Source organism: Penicilliopsis zonata (assembly GCF_001890105.1).
Source record: "Penicilliopsis zonata CBS 506.65 unplaced genomic scaffold ASPZOscaffold_1, whole genome shotgun sequence".
Taxonomy (NCBI): domain Eukaryota; kingdom Fungi; phylum Ascomycota; class Eurotiomycetes; order Eurotiales; family Aspergillaceae; genus Penicilliopsis; species Penicilliopsis zonata.
Genome location: NW_019208911.1, coordinates 2185592 through 2200926, shown reverse-complemented (window position 1 = coordinate 2200926; position 15335 = coordinate 2185592). Strand labels below are relative to the sequence as shown.

General features: G+C 55.2%; 5 protein-coding genes across 5 annotated transcripts; 3 read left to right on the top strand and 2 right to left on the bottom strand.

Annotated features, from left to right (window-relative positions):
- Positions 1 to 287: 287 nt before the first annotated feature.
- ASPZODRAFT_107776 (hypothetical protein) lies at positions 288 to 2323 on the bottom strand. Its single transcript, XM_022720952.1, has 5 exons — positions 1740 to 2323; positions 1210 to 1677; positions 523 to 1149; positions 437 to 469; positions 288 to 379 (listed from the first exon to the last, which is right to left on the bottom strand). The coding sequence occupies exons 1-5, from the start codon at positions 2256 to 2258 to the stop codon at positions 362 to 364; spliced, it is 1665 nt and encodes a 554-aa protein (XP_022585815.1). The 5' UTR covers positions 2259 to 2323; the 3' UTR covers positions 288 to 361.
- Positions 2324 to 2392: 69 nt separating this feature from the next.
- ASPZODRAFT_163158 (hypothetical protein) lies at positions 2393 to 4036 on the top strand (the record flags this gene model as incomplete). Its single annotated transcript, XM_022726609.1, has 3 exons — positions 2393 to 2403; positions 2460 to 3393; positions 3446 to 4036. The coding sequence occupies 3 exons, from the start codon at positions 2393 to 2395 to the stop codon at positions 4034 to 4036; spliced, it is 1536 nt and encodes a 511-aa protein (XP_022585814.1).
- A 134-nt stretch (positions 4037 to 4170) lies between these two features.
- On the bottom strand, positions 4171 to 10377 carry ASPZODRAFT_12141 (hypothetical protein; the record flags this gene model as incomplete). The annotated part of the gene is made up of 4 exons (XM_022721288.1): positions 4171 to 8455; positions 8514 to 8698; positions 8770 to 8928; positions 10264 to 10377. 4 exons carry the CDS (start codon positions 10375 to 10377, stop codon positions 4171 to 4173), a joined length of 4743 nt encoding a protein of 1580 aa, XP_022585813.1.
- Positions 10022 to 11109, top strand: ASPZODRAFT_354315 (hypothetical protein). Its single transcript, XM_022728269.1, has 2 exons — positions 10022 to 10081; positions 10165 to 11109. Exon 2 carries the CDS (start codon positions 10434 to 10436, stop codon positions 10938 to 10940), a length of 507 nt encoding a protein of 168 aa, XP_022585812.1. The 5' UTR covers positions 10022 to 10081; positions 10165 to 10433; the 3' UTR covers positions 10941 to 11109.
- A 711-nt stretch (positions 11110 to 11820) lies between these two features.
- ASPZODRAFT_127358 (hypothetical protein) lies at positions 11821 to 14945 on the top strand. Its single transcript, XM_022721728.1, has 3 exons — positions 11821 to 12314; positions 12394 to 13541; positions 13590 to 14945. The coding sequence occupies exons 1-3, from the start codon at positions 11934 to 11936 to the stop codon at positions 14914 to 14916; spliced, it is 2856 nt and encodes a 951-aa protein (XP_022585811.1). The 5' UTR covers positions 11821 to 11933; the 3' UTR covers positions 14917 to 14945.
- The last annotated feature ends 390 nt before the right edge of the window (positions 14946 to 15335 follow it).

The following is a 15335-nucleotide window of genomic DNA, read 5'->3' as shown; positions in this document are numbered from 1 at the left end:
ATATGGGCATACTACATAGGTTTGTATGAAAGTCCGATTTGGGAAGGCGGTATCTGTGGACCCCCACCGACTTGGAGCTCAGCCCTACAACACTAAGCCAGATCTGGCCCATCAGCTTGTACTATATATATAACTAATATAGGAGAGTAATAGCCATTGATTCTGCTAAGCACTGAATAACTTGGAAGAAATATTCTACAAAAATGAGTATAAACTACATGCACTTTTGCTACTTGTACTTATTAAAAAAAGATTTGCCCTCGCTGAAGCTTTTAGAAATAACATTTAATTAAATCTTAGTTCGCTATGCAAATATAAAAACAAATAATGGACTGTTGTTTTCTCGGTTGGCCGAATAGTACTACTTGCGGTAGTATATCTGGAGAAATAAAATCAATATGATACTTTTGACACGAGAAAATCCGAGTAGACGTACCCTTTTGAATTGGAAATGGAGTTGCAGGATACCCTAAATGATCACTGTTAGCCTTTGTTTTGTGGACAAGGTCTGTCTGACTATACCTTTTCAAAGGTGCTCTTGAATCCTCTCTCCCTCTTGGCGCTGTAATCCCATTCCTTGTCGACAATTCGAAACGCAATGTCCTCATAAGGCGGTCCGGCCATGAATCGGATAAGACAGGTATCCTCCTCACCGGCAGGGGTGAAAGACTGCCCGCGCTTCCTCCCGTGTTCGCGTTCAATGCGATAGGTGGGGGCCTTTGCCTTGTCGATCAGATCAGGGTAGAAGATATTAAACTTGTAGCCCTGGACAACCTTGGGCGGCGGATTGTCGTGGTCGTAATGGGTCTGGTTGTACTTGTTCCATTCGTAGCCCATCTGCACACGATTGAAATACCGCGGCTTGCGAGGACGGTATTTGTTAGCCCACTGCGGGCGTGAGGCTGTGCTGACGGTCTCTTCGCCCGTAAATATCTCCTCATTTTCGCTGACACCTTTCGCCAGTTCGCGTTCGTAAAGAGCCTTCGTCGCCAGGGAGAAGTCGTCGTTTGGAAGAGAGGAAAACCGGGTCGAAGCCGCGGCAACCGGGAGGTTAGAAGTCCGACTCGTGAGCGCGGTTGATGTCTTTTCCAGTTGGCGATGTCGTAGCGGCACAAAGCCCATTTTTAAGATCTTCTGGCGTTCACGAGCCTAGCCAGTCCATCAGCTAGATGTATATATAAAAAAACGAACATGAACGGTCAAACCTACCACCTGCTGAAGGAATTCAGATTCATCAACAATTTCTAATCCCTTATCCTCTGGTGGAACCTGCAGGAGCGGCTCCGGGTCGAGAGCTTCGTCCTCTTTATCCAAACCCTTTTCTACACCGTCGGAAACGGCTGGTGCGAGGGGTGCGAGTTTCATTCGGACGGCCTCGGCCTCATCGGCCTGCTGCTTGCGCAAGCCGCGAACGCGTTCTTCGATAACATCCTGGTAGACCTTCTTCAATTTGGCCCGAGCCTTCCATACTGTAAGACTGCGCAGGAGCTCCTCCCAGTAATCCGTATCGATCGGCTCGTTGGAATCGAGTTTCCTCCTCACTTGAGTCTCTAAACCCTGGAGCTGTTCATATGTCTTCGGGCTAAGGAGGCGGTTGATATCGGCAGCAACGGAATTGAGCACCCGGCCTTCGGGGGCGGCGGTCTTCTGGCGGTCCCGGCAGATAATTCGCATGGTCTAAATTAATTATCCGAAGTCAGTTCACTGTTCCCACACGAATAAATATGCCCACCACTCACCTTCCAGAAATCCCTATTCTGCGAGTTGGTCTCTAGGCCGAGGAAAGTATCGATATCCTTCTCCAGATCCTGCAGTTCGGTCGGAGAGAGCCCTTCAAACACACCGTCCGGATCCACTAGATCGAGCTCCGAGTCCGCAATCTCATCATCCAGCGGATTTCTCGTCGGGTCGATCACGCGCAGTGTAACTGTCAGCCAGTCGATCGGCTTTGCGCGGCCCTCCTTGACCCGTATCTCCGCCTTCTTCTTCGCCTGCTTGAGGACGAAAACGTCCTCCTGCGCCACCCACTCCCGCACCTGTTCGTCCTCCTGGAGCTGATTGAGGCGCACTTGCTCTCTCATATTCCGAACCGGCTGCGAGTGCCGGCCATGACCACTTTCCTGTCGGGTTGAATTGTCTCGGTCTCGCTGGTCCCGTCCATCGTATCTGCGGGGGAGCTTCTGAGGCTGGCGCCAGGACGACGGCGACGGCGACCGACTTCTCTTCGTGGACGATCTGTCGGGAAACCCTGCAGACATTTTTTGGAACTTGCCTTTCTTTTTGTTCTTTGTAGGAGCAGAAAGTCTGCGGTTAGAACTGATTTCGTAGAAAGTTGAGATAAGACGGGGTTAGGTGGTCTGTGCTCGGGTTCCATGGTTGCCTGCCTACCTAAATGAGTACACAGTGAGCAGTGCCTGTCACAACAACACGTTGGCAACATTCTTTAACTACTTTGACAGCGAAGCCTTACTGCCTATTCTCGCCATGTCTGGAGCATGGAAGAGGCTCCGACTGACTGGCGATGAGAAACTGCCGCGATTGCTGGTTAGATATGTCTCCACGGCCAAAGGTTACGACATCTATGCCACGGACCTGGTCTACGTCTGGTCGGAACGGCTGGGTTTCAAGGAGATTCTACAGCGAGCAGAGGAAGAAGAGACAACGATTGATCCCAATGAAGACCCAGAGCAATTTGATGTTCTCCTGCAGAAGATCGGAGAGGCATTGGACGGGCGTTCAGGAAGCAGTGTGAGACTTGGTAAGGGGCTAGAAGGAGCAGACGCTCTGACTGCACACATCTCGGTCAGGCTGCCTGCTCCATTACAGCCGCTACAGTGGACTACTCATCTGTCTAGGCAGCCCCCGGAGTCGACCGTAAACCATCTGCTTCTCCCGCTGTTGAGGGAAGAATCCGATCGAGAGTCGCAGCAGCAATTTCTTCTTGATCAGATCAAACACAAGGACTGGGCTCTTGGCAAGCTACTTGGCAAGATCGATTCCATGGGAGTGGATCTTGCCACTGTTTTCCCCAATATCGCAGGGTTGCGAGCTGTCCGGAAGGATGGTGACGGCAATACCCTAGCTCATGCGGCTAAGTTTATCAAGGGAGCTGCGCCATTTGACGAGAAAAAATGGCTGGATGAGGCTGGAGCCCGATCATCGGAGGCCGAGTTGGCTACTACTCTACGGGCAGAGCTATACAATAGTGCAAAAGGGATTGAAACATCGGTGTCTGTACCGGATAGGTGGTGGGAAAGTCTGACCACAGAAAGCTTAGCCCCCCCAGCCCTTCCAGCGGTTCAGTCTCCGACAATCCAGCATCAGCAGAAGCGCTTTGACCAGGCTGAAGAGGAAACGGCCAGTGAATCAGAAAATGAGACCGGTGAATTTGAGGTAAGCCTTTCCCTACAGCCCGGTGCTGATAGTATTTATCTTATACCCTCAGCGACAAGAAATGCCACCAGAATCGAAACAAAGGGAGGGCATCGAAGAGGATGCCCCCAAGCCACAACGCAAGATTGGCGTTATTGGCGGCAAAAAACCGGTTCAAAGCGTTTCTGCCAAGCCGTCCCCTCAAGAGGAGATGGATAAAGAGACCGAATCCGAATCCGACCAGGGACAGGCGAAGAAGGTTCCCACAGGTACCTCTCCTGCAGCAGCGCCAAAAGCCCGCGTTCTGGGCGCCATTGGTGGCAAGACAAGGACAAGGACCATCAAGAAGCCATCACCTCTAGATACACCGGAGACCGCACCAGAACACACTGCCGTACCAGCGCAAGCAGAGAGAAAGGCGGAGAAGAGCACGGGGAAGAAACTAGGTGTCATCGGTGGGAAGAAGCAGGCTCCGTCGGATTTCACAGCGCAAGACCATCATCAACCAGTCACATCGAAGCAGGAAACCGCAGTACAAGAACCTGCAGTACCAGAAGAGACGGAGGAGACGGAGGAAGCCAGGGCAGAAAGAAGACGCGAAGAGCTTAAGCGACGACTCGAAGCGAAGAGCAAAGCACCGACGAAGAAGAAGCGAAGATTCTAGCTTCTTCTACAGTACATACAACTGGGCATATATATAGATTATCTAGGCAGCAAAGTAAATAATAATTTCCATAGTGACCACTTTAAAAATACAATTGGGTATCATGATTAGAATTTTTCAACAAGCCAGTGATTTTAACGAGCGGTACTGCTGCGCCTCTTACTCTGCTCACTCGGCGTGACCAGCCTCACTTTCTTGGGCGACATCATTCCCGACGGCACCGCTCCCTTATTAGTAGTATTAGTAGCGCTAGTAGATGCAGCAGCAGCAGCATGAGAAGTAGAAGCATTAGAAGTAGAAGCGGCAGGAGTGGAAGCAGCAGGAGTGGAAGTAGTGGTAGAAGTAGTGGTAGAAGTAGTGGTAGCAGTCGTGGGAATAGTAGTCATGGTATTGGCCGTGCTGGCGGGTGTGGTTGTCGTGGTGGTGGTGGTGGTTACAGCGGTGGAGGAAGCACCGCTTGAGGCCGAAGGAGGAGCAGCGGCGGCGACGACGCCAAGCATGCCGCGGACCTTTTCGACAGCCTTGCTCTCGCCTTTACTCCAGGGGTCGCGTTTGACAAAGTCCCGTCCTGCGCGGCGGCTCGCCGAGTCGCGCCGTCGCGACTCCTCACGCTGGGTAGCGCGGTGTTCGTCCCGGCGCGGACCTGGCCCGCAGTCGTGTAGGCATCCGGGCGTCGCGCAGCCGCCATCGCTCATCGCGATGTCGTGCAACCATGTTCGCATGCAGGCGAGGTGGCCGCCGTGGCCGCAGCCCTGGCACCACGTCCAGAGACTGGAGCCTCGGGTGCGCGGGGCGCTGAAGGAATCGTCGTCGTTGTTGTTATTGTTGTCATCTTCGAGACCGAGGCGATGAAATTCGGATGACGTGATAGCTTCCGTCTGCACGGTGAACGGAGACGAGAGACAGGAGGTCCCATCACTATTGGACTCTAGGGTGTCTGTGAGCTCATTCCTACTATCTGCAGCGGTGGAACTAGCAGCGGTCGCAGCGGTCGTTGCTGCCACCCATTCTTCCGGGGGGTCGATGCTTAGACAGATCGAACAGGGCTCCTGGGGCACCTCACAGCGGTGGCAGCGGGTGTTGTCCCGGTGCGGGTTCTCGTAAGGTCGTTTACAAGTGAAGCAGAAGACGCTGATGGCCGAATCGGCCTGTGCGTATTCGTAGACGGCCGGGTACGAGGGGACACAGAGAAGCCGCAGCTCGGCAGCCTCGACGTACATCGATTGCCGGAGAAGATGTTCATTATAGGTCTTGAGTAGGAGTTCGCTTTCCGGGTACGGAAGCACGACCTCCGGGTTGTGGAAGAGGATGTGTAGCTTGTGTAGCAGATGGACAGCGGACTGCACGTCCACGGGCGTGCTGCTATGGTAGTGTCGGATGGCTTCGCGGAGGATGACTTCAATGCTCCAAGGCCTGTTCTGAGCCAAGTCCGGAGTGATGGGGAGGTTGACCCCCGAGAGATCTACGGTCACACCAGGGAGGACGGGAATGGCCGACTTTTGCGGTCCGGCCGGGGCCACATGGGTGGTGGTGGTATGAGGATCAATTCCATTGATCGGACTCGATTCCTTCAAGAGCTGGGGCGGGGTGGAAGGTCGCTGTAAGTGCACTTGATCCTGTATGGTAATGAGGTCACCTTCTGCTTCGGCTTCATCTTCATCTTCGTCTTCTTCAACCAATATCTCTTTCGGATACCCATCTCTACCACCGGCAGGATTGGAGATCAGCGAGCCTGTCAGGTCAGACGTGGTCTTGTTCCTTGTCATGGCGTTTGCCTCTTCCGGTTGGATGCTGTTGCTATTATTATCATTAGTATTATGGGTGGTTTTATAATTATTGTTATCATGGCTAAGTCCATGCGCATTGATATGTCCGGCAGCAGCGACATCAAGATGCCGTGTGCTTGAAGCAAAGGAGGCCGGGATGGACTTGGCTGGATGGGAGCTGTCTGTGGAGGCGGAAAACATGGCGAAACTCTCCGCAGATTCGCGGCGAGGGTAGATACTTGAGAGCGGATTATGACGGGTTTCGACAGGGGATTCCAGGTCCAGGACCTTCTTGGGGAAGAGCTTGTAATCGCGGATTGCGGCTTTTCGATCCTCCATCTTCTGATCATAGTCGTCCTCCGACGTTCCCTTGTTATACTCGGGATAATCATGGATATGCCAGTCGGACCGACCGGTGATCGCACGAGGGGCTGATCTCTGGTCCTCGAGCTGTGCTTCCGGAGGAGCATGAGCAAACTCGCGGATTCGTTCAAAGGGGGAGGAGATGTCCGGCGGGAGCAAGATATCTTCACTCATATCGGACTCTCGACGGTCCAATTGCGCACTCGAAGCGGTATCTAAATCCGACAGAGCGATATCATTGGATATAAGAGTCCCGTAGTTGGAGCTCAACACGGACGGTGGCAGAGGCTGCAGACTAGAGAGGCCGTCGTTCGATGACGTGGGGGATCGCGGACTACTCTGTGAGCCAATTGGCGAGTCCGGCAATGGCTGCGCGAGCGGGGTGGTCATATTGGAGGTGCTCTCGGGGTCTGGCAAGAGACCGTGACCGTGACTCTTGTGTCCCTCGGTCTCTATCACGCCTTTGAACAGGCGGTTTTTCATCTTGCTGTGCCTCCCATCTTCCGGGGATCGATGCCTCTCGAGCACTTCGAGCGAAGGCTTCCGGCGCACACCGTGGGATCCTTTCTCCGAGGCTCGGGGCCGTTCCTTTGCCTTGAGCTGCAATTCCTGGAGAACTGCAAACCGGACGATCCTCCACGTCTGTGCGAGCTTGAAGAAAGACGCCTCCTCGGTCCGCTCCGCGTTGCGATCAAAAGACTCGATCAGGGAGAGCAAGGGATCTTCATAGGCGGGCCTGAAGTCGGCAGGTTCAATCAAGGGGGAATACTGGCGAGCAAGGTACTTGGAGATCGCTGGGTCCATGGTTGCTCCGGAAATGCTGCCAATGGCACCCATTTGCGACGGTTCCGAGGCTTTGCTCTTGGACAGGGATGTTTCCAAAGGAAGGATTGAAACCATATCCTCTGCACTTGGGGGTGTGTTGCCCACAGACTTGGAGGATCGGAGCGCGGGAGGTGTTGTCGTCGCTGCCGGTGTCGAGGTGGGCTTTTGGTGTCGATTGCGGAGGGAAGAGGTCAGCAGGGCCTCTTCCAACATGTCGTCGGCGGGACTCTGGCTTAGAGATTTCTCGGCACTAGTATTGGACTCATCTTTCTGCTGACCGATAAACTCGGTCGTACTGCTGAACCCCAGGACGCGGCGTTTCGGGCGCTTTTCGACAAAGGACAGCACCTCGCCGGTGGGACTCCATGCGACCGAGCACATGGGCCGTTGGTTAATGACTTGCGGCGCATATCGGATATCGGTCTGCGTGAAGGCGCCCGTGTCGCCCACTGTCCAGAGCAGATCCTTGGAGTGCCAGAGCAGGTCGTTCGGGGAGGTATCGTACCGGTCAAACTCGCGGAAGGGAATGTGCGGGCGGCGGAGATCCCAGAGGTGAATGCGGGGATCCTCCTTGTCGTACGAGGTGACAACCTGGGTCGACTGCCAGTCGCCTGCGCCCGCGGCAGAGCCCGAGGCGTTCCACCACGGTGGGCGCCAGCGGACATTCAAGACGGGCTGCGGGGTGCGGAGTTGAATCGTGGGCTTCTGTCGACGCTCAGCGGACGCGGAAAAGTCCCACACCTTGACCTGCTTGTCGGTGCCTCCGCTGAGAAGGTGCTTGCCGTCCGGATGCCAGTCGACAGAGTAGCAGGGCTTATCATGAGCAGCGATACGCATGAGAGGGGCGGTGGCCCGGCGAAAATCCCACAGCTGAATCGCCCCACTGTCCGTAGCGGTGGCGAACAGGACGCCGTCGCTGGGTGACCACCGGATGTCGCGGATGGCGTCGCTGTTGCCCATGAACTGTTCCTTACTGCCGCAGGTAGTGACTGCCCGCTCGGGAGAGGCCATCCGCAGATCCCAGGCGCGGATGGTGGCATCCTGGCTGCCGGACAACAGCCAGCCGGGGCGATGTGGGTTGAAGGCCAGCCGATGGACCTGGCGGTTGTGGCCCTGGAACCGCGCCAGCTCCAGGCCGGGGTGGTGCAAGTCGTAGACAACGATGCGACCGTGCGCGACGGCGGTAGCGATGACCGTCTCGTAGATTCCATGCGACCACTTGACATCCCGTACGTTGAGCTGGTCCTTCAAGCGGGCGGACGCCTGCGGGCCGCTGCTATGGCTTGACGCGTAGCCGATGATCGCATTCCGGAGGTTGAACTCTTCCGCCGTCTGGTCCGGCAAGACTCGCACTGTCTTGAGAATCTCCCTGCCACCGATGACCGCGTGGGTTCGCTGCGGAGAGATATCGAGCGTAGCGATGGGGATCCCCGTCCTGTGGGTGACCGTCTGCGATTCTCCGGGACTGCCCACCGTTAGCTGCGGGTCCATGATGGGAACGGTGAGCGCAAAATCCAACTCACAGCGAGGCTGAGCGGGTGGACCGAGGGCCCCCAAAGTCAGTCCGGCTGGCGGTATGCGGACTGGGAGGTCGCGAGCCAGACAGGAAAGGCTGGGCGAAGCGGGCTAAGGCACTGGCGGCGCGATTCGAGTATCTCTGAGGAGGCGCTGGGGGAGGAGCAGGCGGCGGTAGCGCGGGGGAAGAGCCCTGTCGCGAGGAGAGACGCGAGGAATCCGACATAATAGGCTCAGATAGAGGCCGAGAGAGAGCTGGTCAACCGGAGACAGATCGCGTGCTCCATCTCTTCCAAGCTTGGAGGCGTGCGGCGCGGGGGGTCGACCGGCGTGGTGGACAGCCAGGGAGGTCTGAAACCGCGCGCAGGAGCTCCGTACCGACGAATTCTGGCCGTAGAAGGGTGCAGAAGAGGGACCAAGGGCCTTCGGTCTCGGTTAGCAAGCAGTGGAAGCAGCTGGGACACGCGAGTGTTCCGGAGCGATGCCGATGAGGTTTGTTGGAGAGTTGAAGTTATTATCTCAGGTCGGAAAGCTCGCGAGTATTGTCACGATGTGTATTAATACGGACATATCCACCTAGTAACTATGGCATGTATTTTACACACTATACAGACATTATTTTCATACACCCACACACTGTAGAGCAAGGGACTCCGTACTGTTGAATATTCTAATATTGAGAAATCCAGGTTAGATAAAGTAAGCGATTTCTTCATCTTTGGTAGTTATTCGCCTCGTTGCCATGAGTTTGACTGTACACTATAAAGTGAGACTCTTGAGGTTTTCCACCCAACAGCTCGAAACTTCTAACATATTCTCAATATCTCTCAGATATTTTTTTTTTCAACTCCTCAGAAGACCCTCCTGTTACTTTGTCTTCACATATATTATATGTCTCCCTCTGTCGTGGCAGGGCTCGTCGGACCGAGCGAGCGAGGGAGGAAACCGACAGCAGCATCTCTCCCTGTGAACTTACAGAAGGTCTCTCACATTGACGGAAGGAAGGAATCGATACTGCCTCATATCTGACTCTAGTTAAGCGACATGCCGAAGAACTGATGGACATGATAGTGTTGTGTCGACAGAGATGGAAGCTTTGATTCCGCCCGATGAAGCCTCCTTCCCCTTTGAATCCTCGCTATTCAAGAAAGCATCACAGTCCACAAGGCGGCCGCTACGAGTGACCGAAATATATTATGAGATGAGCGCTGTTGGACTCCGGGGAAATCCGTAGGCAGGGCCTTGGATAGGCATACACTGTGATGGGCGAGACAGGGACTCACTCACCCACTCACTCGCTTATCTGACAAGTTCTCTATACGAACAAGACGAATGGCTGTGATTATGTGAGTCCAGCAACCGATGACAAGGACGTACTCCCGAAAACCCATGGTGGGAGGAGGGGAGGGAGGACCGTCCTCTGCCCGCTGGCTTGATGCCTGATCATTGACTAATAACTCGTGTCAGCGATTCCCCCGATCGAAGGAAGGTGACCTCGCTCACATATACGAAGTCCTCCGCTGGAAGCCCCGAAGGCCCTTTTGACAAAGATGAAACCTGCGCGTTTGATATCTAGGTATGGGTCGATCACAGGAAGGCAAGACAAAGCGAAGCTTACGGAGTACAGTTAACTAACTAGTTGATGTGCTGACACTGCAGAATTCAGGGTTCTGAATCCATAGCACCTGCTGCTGCAAAAGAAAATTCGCTCGGAGCATACGAATACATCATCACTAGTGCCATGCCCCCTACTCAGACCATAATTCGGACAAAGGTTCGATCCGATACTTGCAGGCCTTCTGCCTTCCGATGGCGGATAACGGTGCCCTGGATGCCAACCAACAAGCGTCTGGGCTTGAACAGACGGACCATTTGGTCGGACACGGAACCCCGGAATCTGATGTCGTGTTCTTCCTCCGTATATAAGTATGCCAGCCAGAAAGAGGTACTGCGTACGGAGAACCTTCACCTCTCCTCCATACGGAGGACTACGGAGCACCTCGTACCTGGGTACTCGGTACTCTGTACTCGTCCTGGCGATTAGCATGCAGGATGATCGACGATTGGTTGTATCTGATCAATACATTATTAGAGATTTGATAGGTTTGGTGGTTGATTGCTGGAAGACAGAGACGAATCTGACCACTGTTTGCTGTTTCGTGCCTGACCGGCAGGCAAACATTCAATTCAGGCAGACAGGATCTGCCCTGTCCAGGAGGTTCTTCTTCCTTCACAGCTCTCTACTCCACGTCCCTGGAGAGTTCTATTGCTACCTGTGGTCTACATATGATCCTACCTCTTCTCTTCATTCTCATACGCACCCATTATCCCGTGTTTTCGCCTCGTACTCGCCTGCATATTCCAAACCCCCGCCCCTCGACTGGATCGCTTCCCCTGGCAGCCACCAACGCAGCGCTAACAAGCGATTCAAGTAGCTACGGAGTAGCCCACCGGGGCCTTCTAGACCACAGGCCATCCCATATAATTTCCGATCCGATCGTACTCGCGTGGCTGCTGGTTGTTGGTGATGCATCTAGGAGCTTGGGTGCGCCTATAATTCGACGGGTTCGGGATCGGGCACAAATTGGCCCTGTACGGGAGTAAAAAACTACCTCTACACCGTACTTTTGCATTTCGATCTATATAAATTCATCCAAATACTCGTCCCTGGTATGCGTTGGCGTCGTAGACCCTCTCTCTTCTCTCTCCACCACCGGGACCAGGCGGCGAGCCACTTGAGCTTCATCCTCCACACCGTCATTCCTCGACAACTCACGCCGACCGTCCAAGAACCCTGACCGTTTCCCTCCCATCCCCCCCCTCCCTCCTCTTTCCCTCTCCCCCCCAAGAGAGTCCAGCCTGCACAGTCTCTTCAAGCCATCGTCCTTGGGATTTATTATTTTTTCCCTGATCTTTCCGGTTTATTTTCTTTCCTCCCCTTCATCGTCCTTTTTCTCACTTGTCAGCGTGCCTTGCACTCCCTGTCTTTTCATGCACGAGACTCGTCACACATTCTTGCCCCGGGGCTCGTCAAATCCCCGCCTCTGAAAATCCGTCGTTCCCTCCGGTCGGGTCGTCTCTGTCGCTAGCCGAGTCTCCTCGTCTGACCGTTTCTCGTGATAATAATCGTTCGTCCGTGTTCGATCGGAGTAGTTCGGTGTTGCGTCCCTCCTCCTCCTCCTCCTCCTCCTCCCTCCCCCCCCCCCCCCCCCCCCCCCCCCCCCCCCCCCCCCCCCCCCTGTGTTGGTTGGGTGGTCAACTCTTCCGTCGACAGTCGTTTCCGGTCGAAAACTGTGCGCAATCCACTTGGGGAGTTAATATAAGCCTTGAATCGGTCTTCGTCGTCGACTGTCGAGTGCTCTGGATAAGAAGTGACATGGAAACATAAGAGAGCCAGCGACGGTGCGTGGATAATTCAAAAAATAATCATGGCGGGATCGGCCGGGGTACGCCTGCACCCGGCGACGCTGGAGCTGCTCCAGACGCTCCGCACGGGGTATCCGATTCTTCTGCTGGTCGTCTTCTTGCTGGCCTTTTTGACCAATTCCGTCCTGGCGGCTCGAAGAACCGCCAGCACCCGCCAGGGCGCGGCTGCTCGGACGGGACCTGGGGGTAGACCGCTGCCGCGACGCTCGCGGAGCTCAATGGCCGTCGTCAGGGAGGCTCATCGATTCTCGGAGGCGACCAAGCTCGGCTTCAAATGGCTGTCGGTCGGCGTGCTGGTGACCTTTGTCGCCGATGCGGTCATCAACATCCTGCACGTCATGACCAGTCGCGCGGAGCACTGGTGGCGTGGCCAGGCTATGGTGGTAAGTTGTGCTCCTCTGTGAGTGGGGGAAGGAGGAACGGAATTGCACATTTCGAAGCCCAGGGCTGATTCTTGGTTAGATCTATATTGTCGGCTCCTTCTTTGTCTATGCGGTCATTCTCGTGTCATTGCTCGACACCAACCCCTCGCCGACCTTTGCCCAATTCGTCCCATGGTTGCTGGCCCTACCCCTCGAACTGGCCATCGACGGGGCTTCTGTCTCGCTCTACATCTCGGCTCATCATGAGCCCACCGTGGGGGATCCAGAAGGCGGCCGGCTTCGTACGGGCATCACTCCCTGGGAGGTCATGGAGGTCATCTCCAACAGCGTACGCGCCCTGATCCTCTTCATCCTCGTCCTGCTCTACACCGTCAACACGCTGCCCCGAAGCAACCCGCTGCAGGCCTTGCCCAAGCAGGCCGCGCGATACCAGTCGAACGGCCCCACGGAATCGACCGGTCTGCTCGATGGTCACCACCCCGAGACAACGGGCGATCATTCAGGGTACGGTAGTGCGGCGGCTCAGGGTCAAGCTGCGCCCAAACCCGCCGCTGATCCATGGGTCCGCCCGACTACCATACCCTCCACTAGCTGGTGGGAATACCTCAGCGGCTACTCGCTCTTCTTCCCCTATCTGTGGCCATCCAAGTCGCGCCGCTTGCAGATCATCGTGGTCATCTGTTTTATCTTGATCGTCCTGCAGCGCATCGTCAACGTCTTGGTACCCTACCAGGTCGGAGAGATCACCAATATCCTCGCTGCAGATGACGGCCAAGAGTTCCGTGTCCCTTGGACGGAGATCTGTCTCTACATCCTCTACCGCTGGCTGCAGGGGAATCAGGGCCTCATCGGCTCGCTCCGGTCCAGTCTGTGGATCCCAGTGAGTCAATACTCATACATGGAGCTCTCAACCGCCGCCTTCGAACATGTTCACAGCCTGAGCCTGGATTTCCACCTCGGTAAAAAGACCGGCGAAGTCCTCTCAGCCCTCAGCAAGGGCAGTTCCATCAACACCTTCCTCGAGCAGGTCACCTTCCAGGTCGTGCCCATGTTAGTCGATCTGTGTGTCGCCATTGGATATTTTCTCATCTGGTTTGATGCATACTACGCCCTGGTGGTCACTATTGTCACCTTTTGCTATCTGTACGTCACAATCCGCATGGCGCAATGGCGCGCCGAGATCAGACGGCAAATGGTGAACGCGTCGCGACAGGAAGACGCTGTGAAGTAGGTCTTTTTTTGTTTTTTTTTTTTTTTCTATGCTAATATTCATAGGAATGATTCCATGGTGTCTTACGAAACGGTCAAGTACTTTAATGCCGAACAATACGAGTTTGGCAGATACAGAGGATCCGTGACCGACTTTCAAAGCGCAGAATACCATGTCCTGCTCTCGCTGACATTGATGAACACCTGTCAGAACACAGTATTCATGCTCGGCCTGTTGATTACGTGCTTCATCGCGGCGTACCAGGTCTCTATCGGGCAGCGCCCCGTGGGCAAATTCGTTTCGCTGCTGACGTACATGGCCCAGCTGCAAGGCCCGTTGAACTTTTTCGGCACCTTCTACCGATCGATTCAATCGGCGCTGATCAACTCGGAGCGTATGCTGGAGCTGTTCCGGGAGCAGCCCACGGTGGTGGACAGTCCGAGTGCGGCGCCTCTGGCGCACTGCAAGGGAGACATTGTCTTCCAGAACGTCGAGTTCTCATACGATGCGCGCAAGCCGGCGCTGAACGGGCTGACCTTCCGCTGTGAGCCAGGCACGACGACCGCGCTGGTCGGCGAGTCTGGCGGCGGCAAATCGACCGTCTTCCGGCTGCTATTCCGGTTCTATAATGCGGAGCGGGGCAGCATCTGCGTGGACGGGCAGAACGTGCAGGACGTGACGATCGACTCGCTGCGGAAGCACATTGGCGTTGTGCCACAGGACACGGTGCTTTTCAACGAGACTCTGATGTACAATCTGAAATATGCCAACCAGGATGCCACGGATGAGGATGTGTACGAGGCGTGTCGAGCCGCCAGCATCCACGACAAGATCATGACCTTCCCGGATGGGTACCAGACAAAGGTCGGCGAGCGGGGTCTGCGGCTGAGCGGCGGTGAGAAGCAGCGGGTGGCGATCGCGCGGACGATCCTCAAAAACCCGCGGATCATCCTGCTGGACGAGGCGACCGCGGCGCTGGACACGGAGACCGAAGAGCACATCCAGGAGGCGCTGGCGACGCTGTCGCGCGGGCGCACGATGCTGGTGATCGCACACCGCCTCAGCACCATCACCACGGCGGACCGCATCCTCGTCCTGCACGACGGGCAGGTCGCCGAGAACGGCACGCACGACCAGCTGCTCGCCATGCGCGGGCGGTACGCCAGCATGTGGCGCAAGCAGATCCGCGCCCAGAAGGCCGCCGCCGAGGCCCAGGTGCTGCAAGACCGCGCCGACCGTCTTCGCAGCGCTTCCACCAGCGGGGGAACCGCCGACGACAGCTCCAGCCAGTCCGACGAGGACCAGCGCGGAGCCGCCGCCCCGTCGGCGACCGGTCGCCAACCGCAGCCGTCGGGAGACCCTGCACGACGTATATCCGGACAGTCGACATAGTCTCTCTCTCTCTCTCTCTCTCTCTCTCTCTTTGTCTGTTATAAATTAGAATCTTATTGGATACCTCTCTGGATAGTGAGCTCGACTGGATAGTGGCGATACAGCTTTGGATTGTTTTCGGTCTTTGGATGACCTGGCGCACACCGTTTGAATTCCTGTTTGATAATCTGATGGATCCATCCATCTGATGTCTAATACTAATCGTAGACTAATCAATTGTTGAATTTCTCCTTCGGTTGGACGTAATCCTTGGACCGTAAGTCTGTCTGTATGTCGATGCCTGAGGTGTAAATACGGCATTACTTTTGAGACACTCTGATTGGCTGTTGCTCCCACCGACAAGCCGAATCCCCGAAAGCTTCAATCAACCAAGATAAAATAATACCAAGTCTTCAGCGAAACCTCAACTCTTGTCTCTC

Excerpts from the sequence above, each read along its gene's own strand:
- ASPZODRAFT_107776 (XM_022720952.1), bottom strand. The coding sequence starts at position 2,258 with ATGTCTGCAGGGTTTCCCGACAGATCGTCCACGAAGAGAAGTCGGTCG. Across the intron at positions 1,678-1,739 it reads AGAATAGGGATTTCTGGAAG|ACCATGCGAATTATCTGCCG; the intron begins GTGAGTGGTGGG and ends TAATTAATTTAG. Across the intron at positions 1,150-1,209 it reads CTGAATTCCTTCAGCAGGTG|GCTCGTGAACGCCAGAAGAT; the intron begins GTAGGTTTGACC and ends TGGACTGGCTAG.
- ASPZODRAFT_354315 (XM_022728269.1), top strand. The coding sequence starts at position 10,434 with ATGCCAGCCAGAAAGAGGTACTGCGTACGGAGAACCTTCACCTCTCCT.
- ASPZODRAFT_127358 (XM_022721728.1), top strand. The coding sequence starts at position 11,934 with ATGGCGGGATCGGCCGGGGTACGCCTGCACCCGGCGACGCTGGAGCTG. Across the intron at positions 12,315-12,393 it reads GGCGTGGCCAGGCTATGGTG|ATCTATATTGTCGGCTCCTT; the intron begins GTAAGTTGTGCT and ends ATTCTTGGTTAG. Across the intron at positions 13,542-13,589 it reads CGACAGGAAGACGCTGTGAA|GAATGATTCCATGGTGTCTT; the intron begins GTAGGTCTTTTT and ends TAATATTCATAG.